This window comes from Mya arenaria, chromosome 5, assembly GCF_026914265.1.
Source record: "Mya arenaria isolate MELC-2E11 chromosome 5, ASM2691426v1".
Lineage (NCBI taxonomy): Eukaryota > Metazoa > Mollusca > Bivalvia > Myida > Myidae > Mya > Mya arenaria.
The window spans coordinates 36,009,767-36,024,439 of record NC_069126.1 but is presented as its reverse complement, the minus strand read 5'-3'; the positions used below and the strand labels follow the sequence as shown (position 1 = coordinate 36,024,439).

General features: G+C 34.8%; 1 protein-coding gene across 3 annotated transcripts in view; it reads left to right on the top strand.

Moving 5' to 3' along the window:
• LOC128235183 (long-chain-fatty-acid--CoA ligase 5-like) overlaps nucleotides 1-14,673 on the top strand; it is a 37,737-nt gene that overhangs the window by 19,951 nt on the left and 3,113 nt on the right. For 2 of the 3 annotated variants that reach the window (XM_052949933.1, XM_052949932.1), the window contains exons 12-20: nucleotides 1,880-1,962; nucleotides 4,222-4,372; nucleotides 6,232-6,304; nucleotides 9,046-9,134; nucleotides 9,803-9,919; nucleotides 11,265-11,318; nucleotides 11,689-11,778; nucleotides 13,096-13,197; nucleotides 13,860-13,931. In XM_052949933.1, coding sequence (XP_052805893.1) covers nucleotides 1,880-1,962; nucleotides 4,222-4,372; nucleotides 6,232-6,304; nucleotides 9,046-9,134; nucleotides 9,803-9,919; nucleotides 11,265-11,318; nucleotides 11,689-11,778; nucleotides 13,096-13,197; nucleotides 13,860-13,931 — 831 coding nt within the window. Of the gene's footprint in view, nucleotides 1-1,879; nucleotides 1,963-4,221; nucleotides 4,373-5,817; nucleotides 5,891-6,231; nucleotides 6,305-9,045; nucleotides 9,135-9,802; nucleotides 9,920-11,264; nucleotides 11,319-11,688; nucleotides 11,779-13,095; nucleotides 13,198-13,859; nucleotides 13,932-14,673 lie in introns of all 3 variants that reach the window. The other variant, XM_052949931.1, reaches the window with a different exon arrangement.

The window sequence follows — 14,673 nt, the reverse complement described above, 5'->3', positions numbered from 1 at the left end:
ATGAAGGTTGGGCCTGACCAGTAGATGACCCCTATTGATTTTAGGGCTCATCGGGTCAAAGGTCAAGGTCACAGTGACCTTTAATGGTAAAAGAATTTTAAAGCTTGTCCAAGTATTAACTCAACAATGCCTAGACCTTTGGTCTTCAAACTTGATATTGAAGCTGGGCCTGACCAGTAGTTAACCCCTATTGTTTTTGGGGGTCATCGGGCCAAAGGTCAAAGTCACAGTAATCTTGAATGGTAAAAAGTTGTCCGAGTGATAACTCAACAATTCCTGCACCCATGGCCCTCAAACTTAACTTGGAGTTTGGGCCTGACCAGTAGATGACCCCTATTGATTTTAGGGGTCAAAGGTCAAGGTCACAGTGATCTTGAAAGCAAACTCAACAATTCCTGGACATATGGTCATCAAACTTGACATGAAGGTTGGGCCTGACTAGTAGATGACCGCTATCGACTTTGGGGTCATCAGCCCAAGGTCAAGGTCACAGTAACCTTTAAATATCTCAACAATGCCTGAACCTATGATCATCAAACTTAACATGGATGTTGGGCCTAAACCCCTTATTGATTTTAGGAGTCATAGGGTCAAAGGTCAAGGGCACAGTGACATAGAATGGTAAAAGGTTGTCTGAGTGATTACTCGACAATGCCTGCACCCATGGCCCTCAAACTTGACTTGGAGTTGCATCTGACCTGTAGATGACCCCTAATGATTTTAGGGGTCATCAGGTCAAAGGTCAAGGTCACAGTGACCTTGAACGAAAAAAGCTTTTCTGTGTGATAACTTGACAATGCCTCAAACTTGACATTTAGGTTGTTGGTGACCAGCTGATGACTCCTATGGATTTTGAGGTCAAAGGTCATGGTTATAACACACTCTATCCTCAAACTTGAATGGTCATAATCTTAAAACTGCCTGCATCTAATGTCAGTGACAAATCAGATGTCATTTCGGTCCATGCGTACTGTGAAATCATTAATGTTCGTGGGGCATTAATGTTCGTGGTTTTTCGTGGGTTGGGTGATCCACGAATTCAAGATCCCACGAAATATAAACCCTTTATTCACATTTTCAATTGCCTTGTTAAGTACATACTCTAGTATATTATTTACAGAGGTCGCAGTATACAGTGTTAAAACCTGTCTCACTGTATAACTTACGATCATTATTCTGTTAACATATTATAACTGCTTTTAACAAATAATGAACCAAATCAGATTAAATGTGTTTTATGCAGCAAATGACAGTTATAAGCACGTGTTTAAACATGTGCTGTTAATGAAAATCACCAAGTTTACAAGATGTGCGTGATGAGTGTCTGTACTCGATTTTTTTATTTAATGAAATAATTAATCGATTACTAGTACATTGAAGGTTACTAAGCACCGAACGTGACAATATACGCACCTTTTCGGTGTTTTCACAGTTTGCAAAATTCTTAATTGGCATTAAATGGCTTCCCCTATCTGTACTTACGATCAGGGTACATCTTCTTTTATTACCTTTATTCCCAATTAAATCGATAAGTGACATGGGTATATGCAGTAATTGGCATGTCGTACCACATTAGCGAGTGTCATAAATCGAGTGACGTAGAAGACGGAAATCACGGGCCAGCGCGTGGATATTATGCAGACGATCTAGGACGATCGCATCTTCGATTTTTTTTTTCAAAAATGAAAATCCATGAATTTAAGTACCCACGAAATTGTTTTTTTTCGGCAAACCACGAAATTTCATGCCCACGAACATTAATGATTTCACAGTATTTCATTCAATTGACCATATAATCCTGACAACATGGCGCTCAACATGGGGGGGGGAGGGGTGGCATAATGTTTGACAAACATCTCTTGTTTAATTTCGTTTACAGGTGATGTCAGGTGTGTCCCAGAGCAAAATCAAGTCCACTCTTCTACAGTGTGGCCTGGATGCTAAAATGAGAGATCTTCGGAGGTGGGTATACATGTATGAATGTGGGTATAGGGGTGTATTAGGTACCTCATCAATATTTGAACTTGGAAAGTAAGGATTTAGGAAGGCTGAAGTTAGTAAGCCCATGGTGGACCTAGATTGGCATGTAATGGACCAGGTATAGAATATGAAAATCCTTTCCGTCATGAGCTTTTGACTTTTTGATTTGTTGTGTGATGTCAAAAACTTTTCATTATCATTTGCTTGGCATCATTGCCCATAAATAGAATCACATTCCAATCTGTTTGTTGTACCAAGTGGCGTGCTTTGAAGCCCACAAACTGCATCAGTCAAGGACTATTTAGCATTGATCTATTGATAGAATGAATATTGATGTTATAAGAAAATAGGAACCAATTGTGTATTTTACATGGACCTATAAACCAGCGGCCATATTCACAAAGCATCTTAGTGAATTAGTTCAACTTAGTGTAAAAATGTGTTGTTGTATTTTTAGTTGAATTTAAAGAAAACTAAAATGAATTTTACACCAAAAATATGAAATAACGCAAGAAAAGGGTCCAGATAATAAAGGCATGTGAATAATTTTTGTTATAAATAGCAGGTATTCAAAGTTTGCCTTGATAAAAATTTGAATATTTTCACTTGCTTAAATATTTTCACAAAGAAGTTTTATGTACCAGACTAAGGTCTGTGATATTTATCACAAGCAATGGATTGATTATTGTATTCAAATTTTAAATGTAATGTTTTTTATCTTATCATTTAAAACTAAACTTAGATTTTGAATAACAGAAATGATCACTACCATAGATATCAGTCAGTTCATACATAATTTTAAAAAAATGAATAAAACTAACTATCCCCCGCCGAAGGAGGGGGTTATTTGTTTTGGTGTTGTCCGTTCTTCCGTATACATATCTTGGTAGGCATTGCTCAGATAATGTTATATGTATTATGTTCAGAATGATTCCCTTGATGACATATCGACCATTCTTTAAAGTGGGTCACATGGGTCCAAAACTAGGTCACTCTTAGAAAAATCTTTGAAAGATTTAGACAATTAGTTTTGATATAATATCAAACTTAAATTAGAAAGTTTTCCATGATAAATTCTCAGACAAATTTAGAACTTGGTCACATGTGATAAAATATTAGGTCACTAGGTCAAATGTTATATTTTTTTGTCTGGAACCATAAAATGGTAATGATTGGTCAGATTATTTTCAAACTTGGACAGACTGCTACACTTGATGAAATCTCACCATATTTTTTAAAGTGGGTCACAAAGGTCAAAAACTTGGTCAAAGGTCAATCTTCGAAAAATCTTGGGAACATGCTAGAGGTTCAATATTAATGAAACTTAAACAGAATGTTTTTCTTGGTGAAATTATTGACTAGTTTAAAACTGTGTCACATCAGATCAGAAATTAGTTCACTAGATCACATCTTTAAAAAATCATGTATGGAACCAAATATTGGTGCTGATTGATCAGACTTGGTTCAAACTGTGGTCAGAATGTACCTTGATGTACTTTTATAGACTTTAAAAGTGGGTCACATGGGTAATTATGGCAAATCTTAAAGAAATATTGGGACAAACATGGGCACTATATCAGCTCAAATCTTGCCTTGAAATCTTGGATAAGTTTGAAACTAAGTCACATGGAGTTTATAGCTAGGCCACTAGATCAAATCTTGTGAACATTTTAGAGGCTATATTTTTTGCAATATGTCTGATCCAATCTACATGAAATTTTATCAGAATGTTTGATGAAATCTTTTATTAGTTTGAAACTTGGTAATGTGGGAACCAATACTAGGTTACAAGGTCATCTCTATATACAATATTCTTTCATTTCAAGCAATTCCAGTCAAATTCATATCTCATATCAACAATCATAAGAGTCCATCACTCTGCAGCCATATTGCATGTTTTGGTAAGAATATTTCAGCAACACTTGATTTCCATTCCATCTACTTTGCCTAATCAGGCAGGTGATATCAATTCAATGAATAAGCTCGTTGTTCTTCAGATTCACTTGATGGTTAATTGCCATGGCAATAACAGTTGTGACATAAAGTGTAAGCAAATATGAAAAAGGTTGTTACTTATTGTAATAAATTTTAGTTATTTTCTATTTTCATAGCAAAATATACATTGGATTAGTTTAACTTTTTGCAAGTGTTAAAAATTGAAAGATTATGTAACAGATTTATTTTTAGATCAAAGGCCATCTTGACCCTTGTTTTAATGCTTATTGATATGTTTTTATAAAGGTACGTGATTCGGAAAGACAGCATCTGGGATAAGCTCTTGTTTAAGAAGGTTCAAGCCCTATTTGGAGGCCGTGTGGACATCCTTATTTTAGGCTCGGCTCCTATGTCTGGCAAAGTCCTCGACTTCTTCAGAGCCTCTTTAGGTTGTGTGGTAAGAGATAAAAAAAACTCAGATTGAGTACCCTCTCTGCCCAGTAAATTCAGAATTCCATTTGTAATCATAAGTTGTATTCATAACAACTTTGTTATTTAATAATGATATAATGAATACTTGTATGACATGGTAAACATATTTTGCAACTATTTAACTTAATCTTCATTAATTTTCCTTATAACTTGTGTATAAATTAACCAGTAACAGAACGGTAGTAAAGACAAATACAGTTGAACACCGTTAATCCGAAATCGTTGGGACCAAAAAGTTTATTTCGGAATAGCGATATTTCGGATTAACAATATTCAGAAAATGACAGTGTTCGCGAATTATAGATGAATGACGTGAAATACTTAGTCGTGAAGATTGCAATGTCGGTCACACGTTACCAATACGATACATACCGGTTTGAATAGTCTTTCAAATACAAAAATATTTGTTGATTTATTGTTTAATAAATGACAAATAATTCGTTATTTTACTTCTTTATTAAAACAACATAAAACATTTAAAACAAAATGACAGCACAAGTATGCATTCGGAACATAGCGGATTGTTCGGTAGCGGGTCGAGTGAGCAATAAGGCGATCAAATCTGATGAGATAGATATTTTTGTAACATACGCATGCTCAGTGCCATTCTTTAACAAGGGCTTATTGTGCTCCATTGTCACCTCAAGTTGATGCCCGAGTGCATTTGCAGTATGGTGTGAAAAACGATGACATGATCCGAGTTCGAAATTAGAATTGATAAATAGGTGTGAAATACCAAATTTGACCGCAATTTTTACTTCTGACTAGCAATTTCTGATTAAAGATTAAAAATTTAGACAAAGGAGGAATCGGGACCGAAAAATAATTTTGAAATAGCGATAATTTCGGATAAACGGTGTTCAGAATAGCTGTGTTTAACTGTACTAAAAAAATCTATTCATGACACTATGAATCTGTGAGAAAAAATAATCCAGTCCATTTCTGAAAAAAAGGCCAGATTTTGTCTAGAAATGCATGGATAATGTTCATTATAGGAAGTATATTTATAACAAATTGTAATGTGTATCTAGTTGGGATCGAACCCATAACCCTTCCCACTGTAGTTGGACACTCCACCATGTAGCTATCAAAGCTAGTTAGGTAGTGAGACAATTTAAGTATTGTTGTTAGTTTATGAAATACTGTAGATCAATAAAATTTCTGGAGGCTTTAATTTTTGCAATTTTCCCCAAATGCATCATGTTGCTAATTTAAAAAACTAGCAAATTATACAATGCACTGTTGCCTTATTAAGTTGATCAATGATGGAGTTACAAATTTTAACCCAACAAAAATTTGACAAAACAAAAAAGGCTTCGCGACCATGAAATAATCTACAGTAGTTGGTAAGTTAAAACTTAATTTTCTGTCTTAATAGTTTTCTGCATGCTAGAAAGTGTATGTTTACAGGTTATGGAAGGTTACGGGCAGACAGAGGCGGTTGCTGGGGTGACATTCCATGTGCCGGGAGAAGTGAGTGCAGGTTTGTACATCTGACATCGTGTTAACGTTTATGTGTCACAATGTGTTCTTCATATTGCAGTTTACAGATACAAGCACCTTGGCTTGTGGAATAAATCTAAGACAGCACAAATAATGGTTACCGCTTGAACAATCTTTTTCAGGGTTTTCATCATGGAATGGTACCTCTTTCTTTTATCTATGTTTTTAACAGCTGTACAAAGATCCAATGTTGGCGCTCTGCACGGCCTGCTGGCCAATCAACTTCAAGGAAAAATGGCAGAATGATGTTGGATAGTACTCAATTGGTCAGACAGTAGTCAGATGGTAGTCAAATAATTGGTTATAAGTCCTTGATTTCAGATGTATGAAGCTTTTGGACAGACAGAGGCCGTGGCTGCAGTTACCATGACAATCCCTTGCGAGACGTTGTCTGGTTAGTCTGGGTATTGTTATGCTGCTACTGGTTGTTGTTGCTGTTCATCTCATATATCTTATTCCATCTGCCTTGCTGCTGCTGTTGTTGTATAGGGCATCTGTATGAAACTGTTGTATAGTTCTTCTGTTGTTTTTTCCCAAGTATTGTTAGATTTTACTGCTTATTCCTTCAGTTGATTGTACAGTAACAAAAATATGCCTTTAGTGTCAAGAACAGACTAAAATATTGAAAATTTGGAAGGGGGATCAGTCACTGTGTCCAGAAAATGTTAAAATGTTAAAAGTAAAAGTTGAAATAATTTATCATTGGTATGAAGTTTATTGTGTCCATTTTTGGTGTCGCCTGTTAAGGTAACATGTAGGTATTACAATTGGTGTCAAAGGCATCATCAGCAGAACTTGGTGCAGACAATAACTAATGTATTTTTTATCTGTCGTGATTTAACTTGGTGGCAGTTTTTGTGGTCATAATATCTCGGTCAAGTTTGATCATAGGGTATATCACATCAATAACTCCACAGTTATATGTCATGTGCAGGCGATAACTCAAGAATTTATTATCTGATCATAATGAAATTTTGTGGGATTGCTTATGGGTCTCATGGTTAAGTAAAGTTTGATTATAGCATCAATGGCATCAGTAACTCTAGGGTTATGCCCCTTATTAGCTATATATGTTAAAAAAAGTAGGTTTACTTCTTGTGAAGACAATAATTGAAGTAATAATTATCCAGTCATGATGAAACTTGTTATCAATGTATTGTTCAAATATCCATTGCTGTTGTATAAGTCCTTGTGGCATAGTGGTTCAGGCATCGATTTTCTAATTTAATCTTGACTTTACCCGTGTGGGTTCGCATCCCACTAAAACCAAAATAATTCTTTTTTGCAATTTGACATCATAGAGTAAAATAATGGTAAAATAAGTGTCTTCAGATGAATTACGGGGAAAACTTATTTTTGGTCCAAAAACATGGCAAGTCCCTTTAAAGTAACTCCAAGAACAGGAATGAGATTTTTAAATGGACAAAGACAATTTCTGATGAATGTCTGTTATTTTCTGGCACATCCCATTAACATGCATGTGCATGGTTTAATATAGTCTAACTGTTGTGTTACATAATTAAGAAATCTGATAAACAAATTAGCTTGTCATTCCGTTAAGACATTGACAATTGTGCTAGATTTGGATGTGTGGTGACCAATCATAATGCTGGTATTGTTTTAAAGATTTTTGCTTGCTGAAAACTGATTAAACATCCTTCAATAAACATTCTTTAAAACTGATAAACATGCTTCCAAAATTTATTATAGATAAAGTTATTGCAAATTGTATTTTTGCTCTTAACTTCTGCTAAAATGACCTATTTTGCAATCCTTTAAGGTCAAAACAGCTTATTTGAAATACCAAAAAGAGTATTTTTTACGTATTGGTTTTTTTTTACACATAAAACCCCTTCAAATGATATCAAAATGATATTGGGTCACCAGGCTACCAAAGTTTACATGATTGTTCATTAAATACCTGAAAAGTATCTTATTATTTACTCCCTCACCCATGTGGAATATCATTCATCTGATTTCGTACACGATACTCTTTCAACAATCATCCACCAGAAACCAATTATAATTATAAAACTAGTTCAAGTTGTCCACAGGTTATCTTTTGGTTTGTACATTGGAATGATCTGATTGGTTAATTATAATTATTGGATAAATATTGACCAATCAAAAACTTTAAGCTAACTTTGAGCAAACCAAATAAGTAACGTCTTATATACAATCGCCTGCTGCTGCTAAACTTTCACATATTGTAAAACTACTTCTTGAAATGTTGGTTATAGTCAGTCTAAAAGGTCTGTAAGCATATGTTTCTTGTGTATTGCCTCCCCTTCTTTGCATAAATCTTACCTGTGAGAGTAAACAATGTAAGAGAGAAACTTTATATTTACTCCTTAATATCAAGCTAGGTAAATATAAATAAGCTTGAGCTATGCTTTCCAAAGATATAAGAAAAGTTAAGTGCATGTAATTTTTCATCACCCCTCATATATGCTGAATAGAGTGTGAAAGCTCTTAACTAATATATTGCATATTAAAGGTAAGCATTCCATTTTGATAAGGAGACCAAGAAACTGAACGAGAAAACAGAAATCTTTATCACAGACGTAAGCATTGTATTAAAACGTATAAATATATTTCTTGGAAACATTTTGCAGCGAAATTTTGTCAAAAGATTTTATAAAATGAAAATAGTTATGTAAAAAATTGTATTTATGACTATTGTTATCCTATAAATTTGCAATTATGTCGAATACTTACTGAAAACCCCTGCGAAAATCTGGTTTTGTGCTGATGACATGGCTGATCACAGGGCAAATTTGCTCCACCTCCAAACATGTGGCAAATTTTGTATGTGCGGTTACATGCACATATTTGTCCTGGGGAAAATTTTGTCTCGGAAGGTAAATCTTGTCATTAAACAGCATAGTAAAATTGCATTTTTGACAGATAGAAACATTTTGTTATAACGAAAACATATTTTTGGGGGTAAATGACCTGTGTTTATAGAGCATCCATTTAACATGAATCCAGATAAAATTGTTTTAACTAGGAAAATTACATTAAGACACAGCCGAACAAAATTAATATACTGATTCCATTTTTCGCAATGAAATTGGAAACAAACAGTTTATTTTCTTTTGCCTTATATGTAAATTTGAATAACTTACATATCAGGTATGGTTGGACCACCAATGCCCCAGAACTTTGTCAAACTGGTGGATAGTCAAGAACAGGGCTACTTTGCGGCAAATAACCAGGGAGAGGTAGGCTGTGGTTTCCTTGATGATAATATTAAAAATCCACTAAAAATGATTCAAAGTCAGCTGTGAGAGACTCTTTTTTTCCATACCAACTGTGTGACTTATTCATTGCACAATACAGAACCAAGATTACAATTGTATTAAAGCCAACTATAGACAATCTTGCAATCACATGAATATGCAGACTGTCTTATAAAACTGCTGACTACCACATAGATTTGCTGACTATCACATAAAACTGCTGACTATCACATAGATTTGCTGACTATCACATAAAACTGCTGACTATCACATAGATTTGCTGACTATCACATACATATGCTGACTATCATATAAAAATGCTGACTATCAGATAGATTTGCTGACCATCACTTAAATATGCTAACTATCGTATAAATGAATATGCTGACCATCTCTCAAATATGCTGACTATCACATAAATGAATATGCTGACCATCACTTAAATAAGCTGACTATCACATAAAACTGCTGACTATCACATAAATTTGCTGACAATCACATAAAATTAATATGCTGACTATCACATAAATATGCTGACTATCACATACATGAATATGCTGACCATCACTTAAATATGCTTACTACCACATAAAATGCTCACTACCAAATAAATATGCTAGTGTAAAACTATAGAGAGCCTTTATTCCTAGGTGTTGGTGAAGGGTGGAAATGTGGCTAGTGGCTACTACAAGGAGCCAGAGAAGACGGCGGAAACATTTGACAAGGATGGCTGGCTTCATACAGGGGACATTGGAGAATGGTTACCGGTGAGTGAGTGTTAGGGAGGGATGGGTTAAGTGGTGGGGTCATTCCAGAGATGTGGAAAATGGTTAATGATAAGTGCTTGATTGTAGGGTAGGTAGGGTCTTTGCAGGTCAGTTACCGTTAAAAATTTCTCAAAAAAGATTATACAGTAAAAAACCTCTATTCAAAAGACATGTTGGAGAAATGGTCTTGGGTTGGTCTCAGTTGGTGATTAGGGTTGTGAATGGTTATCCTTGATAATACATTCTATTCTGTCTATGTTTTGAAATTGCACAGTACATATTTTAGTTTTGGTTTTATCTTAATTTATGTACAAGGCAACATGTGCCACTTTATTTTACAAATATGGAGCTATAGATTGAGTCTGTATCTGTGGCTGAGTGAATAATATTCAAGCAGAGAAAATAAATAAAAAATTCTGTCATTTATTCATCAAATCATAAATTATTCAATAGATAACATGTATCAAAAGAAAATAGTTTCAATGTACTCATAGCCCTTAACACTCAAGTTCTTATTCATGAGTACATTTTCAATTGACCCAACCACTTAAGGGCATCCTGGTGAGTGGTTATCAACAATGGCTCAGTAGCCGCAAAGTCATCATCATTGGCAAAGTAAGTCTCCCTTAAAATCCAATTAAAAGCATCAAATTAATCAAAAACCCAACAATTATCAAACACTTCTGTGTTTTTCACTCTAACATTGACCTCTATCATAGAGCGGATACATAGTTGTCGTAAAGTGGTAGGTGATTATCCTTCAACTGGGACAGGTGTTGTAAACTTCTATATATTGCGTGTCAGTCATGGTGTAAACACAAACATGTATACATCTCAACGAATTCCCTGCGGTCGCATTAACGTTGTTTGGGGGTGTACGACCATTGAATTATAGAAGAAAAAGATCAGTTCTAAAAAAAATTGGTCTCATTATCGAGGTGGTCATGAAACAGGGTGGTCTCATATATTGGGTTTTTACTGTACAATAGCCTTGTTGTTAAGATGACTCTATTGTGTATCGATAGTTTTAGGGAGTTGTAGAACTGTAATCGGTTTTGTACAAACATATAAGAATATAACAATTTGTCAGCACATTGAGGATAGTGGTGTTCACCTGTCACCCAAGAGGCAATGGGTTTAAGCTCCGTAATGGTCATCTCATGTAGACCTACAAACATGAACGTTAGTACTGGTTTTCAACCCTAAAACAGACTTGAACGTGGTTCATGTCAGCATAAAACAGTATTCATATTCAAACTAAATCAGATTACCACAAAACCTTTGTCATTTTAGTTTGATCTGTCAAGAATCAGAGTACTGAAAATGTCTTTTCTTTCTGTAACAGAATGGGACATTGAAAATAATTGACAGAAAGAAGAATATCTTCAAGCTGGCCCAGGTATGTTTTTTTTTAATTATAGGTTTTTCCGAAAATCCAAACTAGGTAAATACATATGATTTTTATGAGCTTAATGATTAAAGTAATAACTTTGATCTGAGTGAAAAACTTGGTCACATATATTTATGGCTATAACATACATGTATATTTTTAAGTTTTGCTATTTCTTTGGTGTTTGTTTTATAAAAATCATTATCTGAATCCTTGAAGGCCTAATATGTCATGGGCCATTTACTTTAGCAAACCTTTGTCTAAAATACATATACTATATTACCAACATAATTAACAAAAATAAAAGCTTTATTTTTCTACACTGCCACTATTTAAGTGAGGGGAGAGTACTGTAATGGATATTTGCTATTTCCACAAGGGAGAATACATTGCTCCGGAGAAGATTGAGACTGTGTACTGCAGGAGCAAGTTTGTGGCCCAGGTCTTTGTTGAGGGCAACAGTCTGCAGGTATGTGAATTGTTATAGTTCTCTTTAAAGAGGGTTTGTCTGCACCATTTTGGTATGCTTTTTTTGGTATTTTTATATGCTTTTTTTGGTATTTTTATATGTTATGTTTTCCTGTTATTCATGTCGGAAAATAGCTAATGTTTCTTGTTAACACATACCAGACTTTAAATAAAGATTCTTGTATTTTGTCTTGCTGTATTCAGGGGCTTTTCAAGGAGTGTGCGATGATGTGTTACTGGGTACACAGGCACTCAAAAATTTGTGTTATTTGGAATGAATCCTCCAAAATGAATTAAATATTATTTTGTTGGGCAGAATTACGGTAAAAAGTGAATGTTTTAATTGAGTTCGAGAATGGAGAATCTGTTTGTTGTGGTTTGGTATTTGTTTATTGAAATCAATCAATAACTTAATATAAACAGCCTTTGAAAAAAATGTTACCAACATGAATACTGAAAAAGTCCCTTTGAATGAATGATCTAAGTGTACATGTATGAATTATGTATTTGAAACTTGTTCTATTCTTTGTATATATTCAATAAATAGTTTAAACTTTATTTATTGTAGAATGATTGTGAAGAAAGTTATATTAACTTAATATACTAAGTCACTCTCATTAAAACGATGTTGGGCGAGAGGGTGGTCTTGTGTTGTGGGGGATTCAGAAAACCTGGAAAAAAATCCACTTGTCTGGCTTGTCTGACAGCCAACCAAACTCATATATGTGCAGAGGCCGAAAATAAACCCAGTTACCTTAATAAGAAGCGAGTGCGCTTACCACTGTGTTTACCGGACAACTTCTCGATTTTGATGCTGCTCTAATTATTAGAAAAAATCTGCATCCCTCACAAGATTTATAAAGCGCCTGATTAACCTTGATAAATGCTTTCGTACAGATACAATGGATTAAGGAAAATAATAAATAAACATATCAACACAGCTTCACTTTTGTAAGTTTTTAATACATGTATCACTTTCTATTATGGAAACAAAACACCTTAAATATTATTCTGCAGAATAACAAAAGTTGATTACAAGGGCTTTTAACAAAATGTGGGACAATTGTATGGCCATTTAAGAACTTCATTAATTTGAAGTAAGAAAGAACAAAAAAGCCTCATTCCATAATTATTAACCTCTAAGTATGACCTTGACCTTTAGGGTTGGGACTCAATCTTGCGTCACATGTCACCTTAATATGTCTGGGGGGTTTTCAGTTATTAAGAGACAGAGAAAAATCACAGAAAAGGCTGGAAAAGTTAAGGATTTGCACAATTTGTTAAGTCTGATTATTAATGTTTATGTATTTATTTGTAGCCATTTGCGGTGGCCATTGTGGTTCCTGACGAGGAAGTGTTGTTGCAGTGGGCCTGCAATAATGGTGTGACGGGGAAATTTCAGGACCTGTGTGAGAGTCAGGTATGTGATGTGTACTGGGGCAAAAGTGGACAGTGGATTGTGTAGGGTAGTTTGCCCTGGATGAGGAAGTGTTGATGCAATAGGCCATGAACAATGTGTGGTGGGGTAATTCATGGCTTTGTGTGATAGTCATGTATGTGATGTGTACTAGGGCATAAGTGGACAGTGGGTAGTGTAGGGTAGTTTGCCCTGGATGAGGATGTGTTGATGCAATAGGCCATGAACATTGTGTGGTGGGGTAATTCACAGAATTGTGTGACAGGCAGGTACGGGAGATGAAGTACAAGCAGTACTGTAGGGAGGGAGGGTGGTGGTAGAGGGATTGGTTGTTTCAGATTTTGTTCATGGAGTGGACCACAAATAATGACTCCATTGGGACGTTCAAGGAACTATGTCACCATCAGGCATAGAAAATGTTTAAGTATAAGAGGGGCTTACTTGAATGTTTTTGTACGTTCAATAACTTAAGAAGCCTTTGACCAATCATTACCCAATTTGGTCAGAATGTGAATGAACAGAATATCTCGGTCAGGTTCAATAACCGGCCATGTTGTCTTAGTCACTCCTGAGTTATGACTCTTGAAATGGCAAAACTGTATTTTCCCTCTAAATTCGAGTAATGTTCATCCAATTGCCATCAAACCTAGTGTCTATGTTTGCAGAGCATCAAGCAAATGGTCCTTACAGACATTGTCAGTGTTGGAAAGGCAGCAAAACTCAACAGTTTGGAACTGGTAACTATATTTATATTTGCTCATCCAAGCCTTTGAAGAACTTGTATATCGTAAATAAAAATTAAATATATACATGTAGATAAAATGTGCAGGCCTTTCCTGCTAGGGCATGCTAACCTGTTTTTTTATACTATTTAGTGCCTGTAAGAGCATTTTCTGGCATGTCTTAGATCAAACAAGGCTCAGTTTCTGAAAATGATGTGCAGGCCAATGGTGTTATTCATAAAACATCTGAAGTCATTTCCTAACTTAAGTCACTTCCCTAATTAAAGTATCTCCTTGGTCATATGCTATAAAAACATATGAATTTTATAATACATTATTTTCATTGACCTTAAAAAACAACAACATACTTTAATGTTAAAAACACTTATACTTTTCTTTTAATTTGACTATGATAATTTTAAGAGCCTACTTTGAACCACGCCAGTGTGTATATAATTTTAGAAAAAAACCAAAAACATATGACATTTTTTTTCTGAAGTGAAATTATCTTTGACGTCAGCCTTTCTCTGTATCAAATGACCTAAACGTATTTATGTTTTTATTTTGAAAGTTATACATCATGCTGTCTGACATCAATAGTTTGAGCCCGAATTACGCCGCACATGCAGATCAATGAATATCACAATCACTTACTACCACCAACTGAACAATCATCTTTCTAAATATTCTGATTCTTTTGTAATCTGACAACCATTCTTTAGTAGAAAGATAATAATAACATAGATAATTTGTAAGT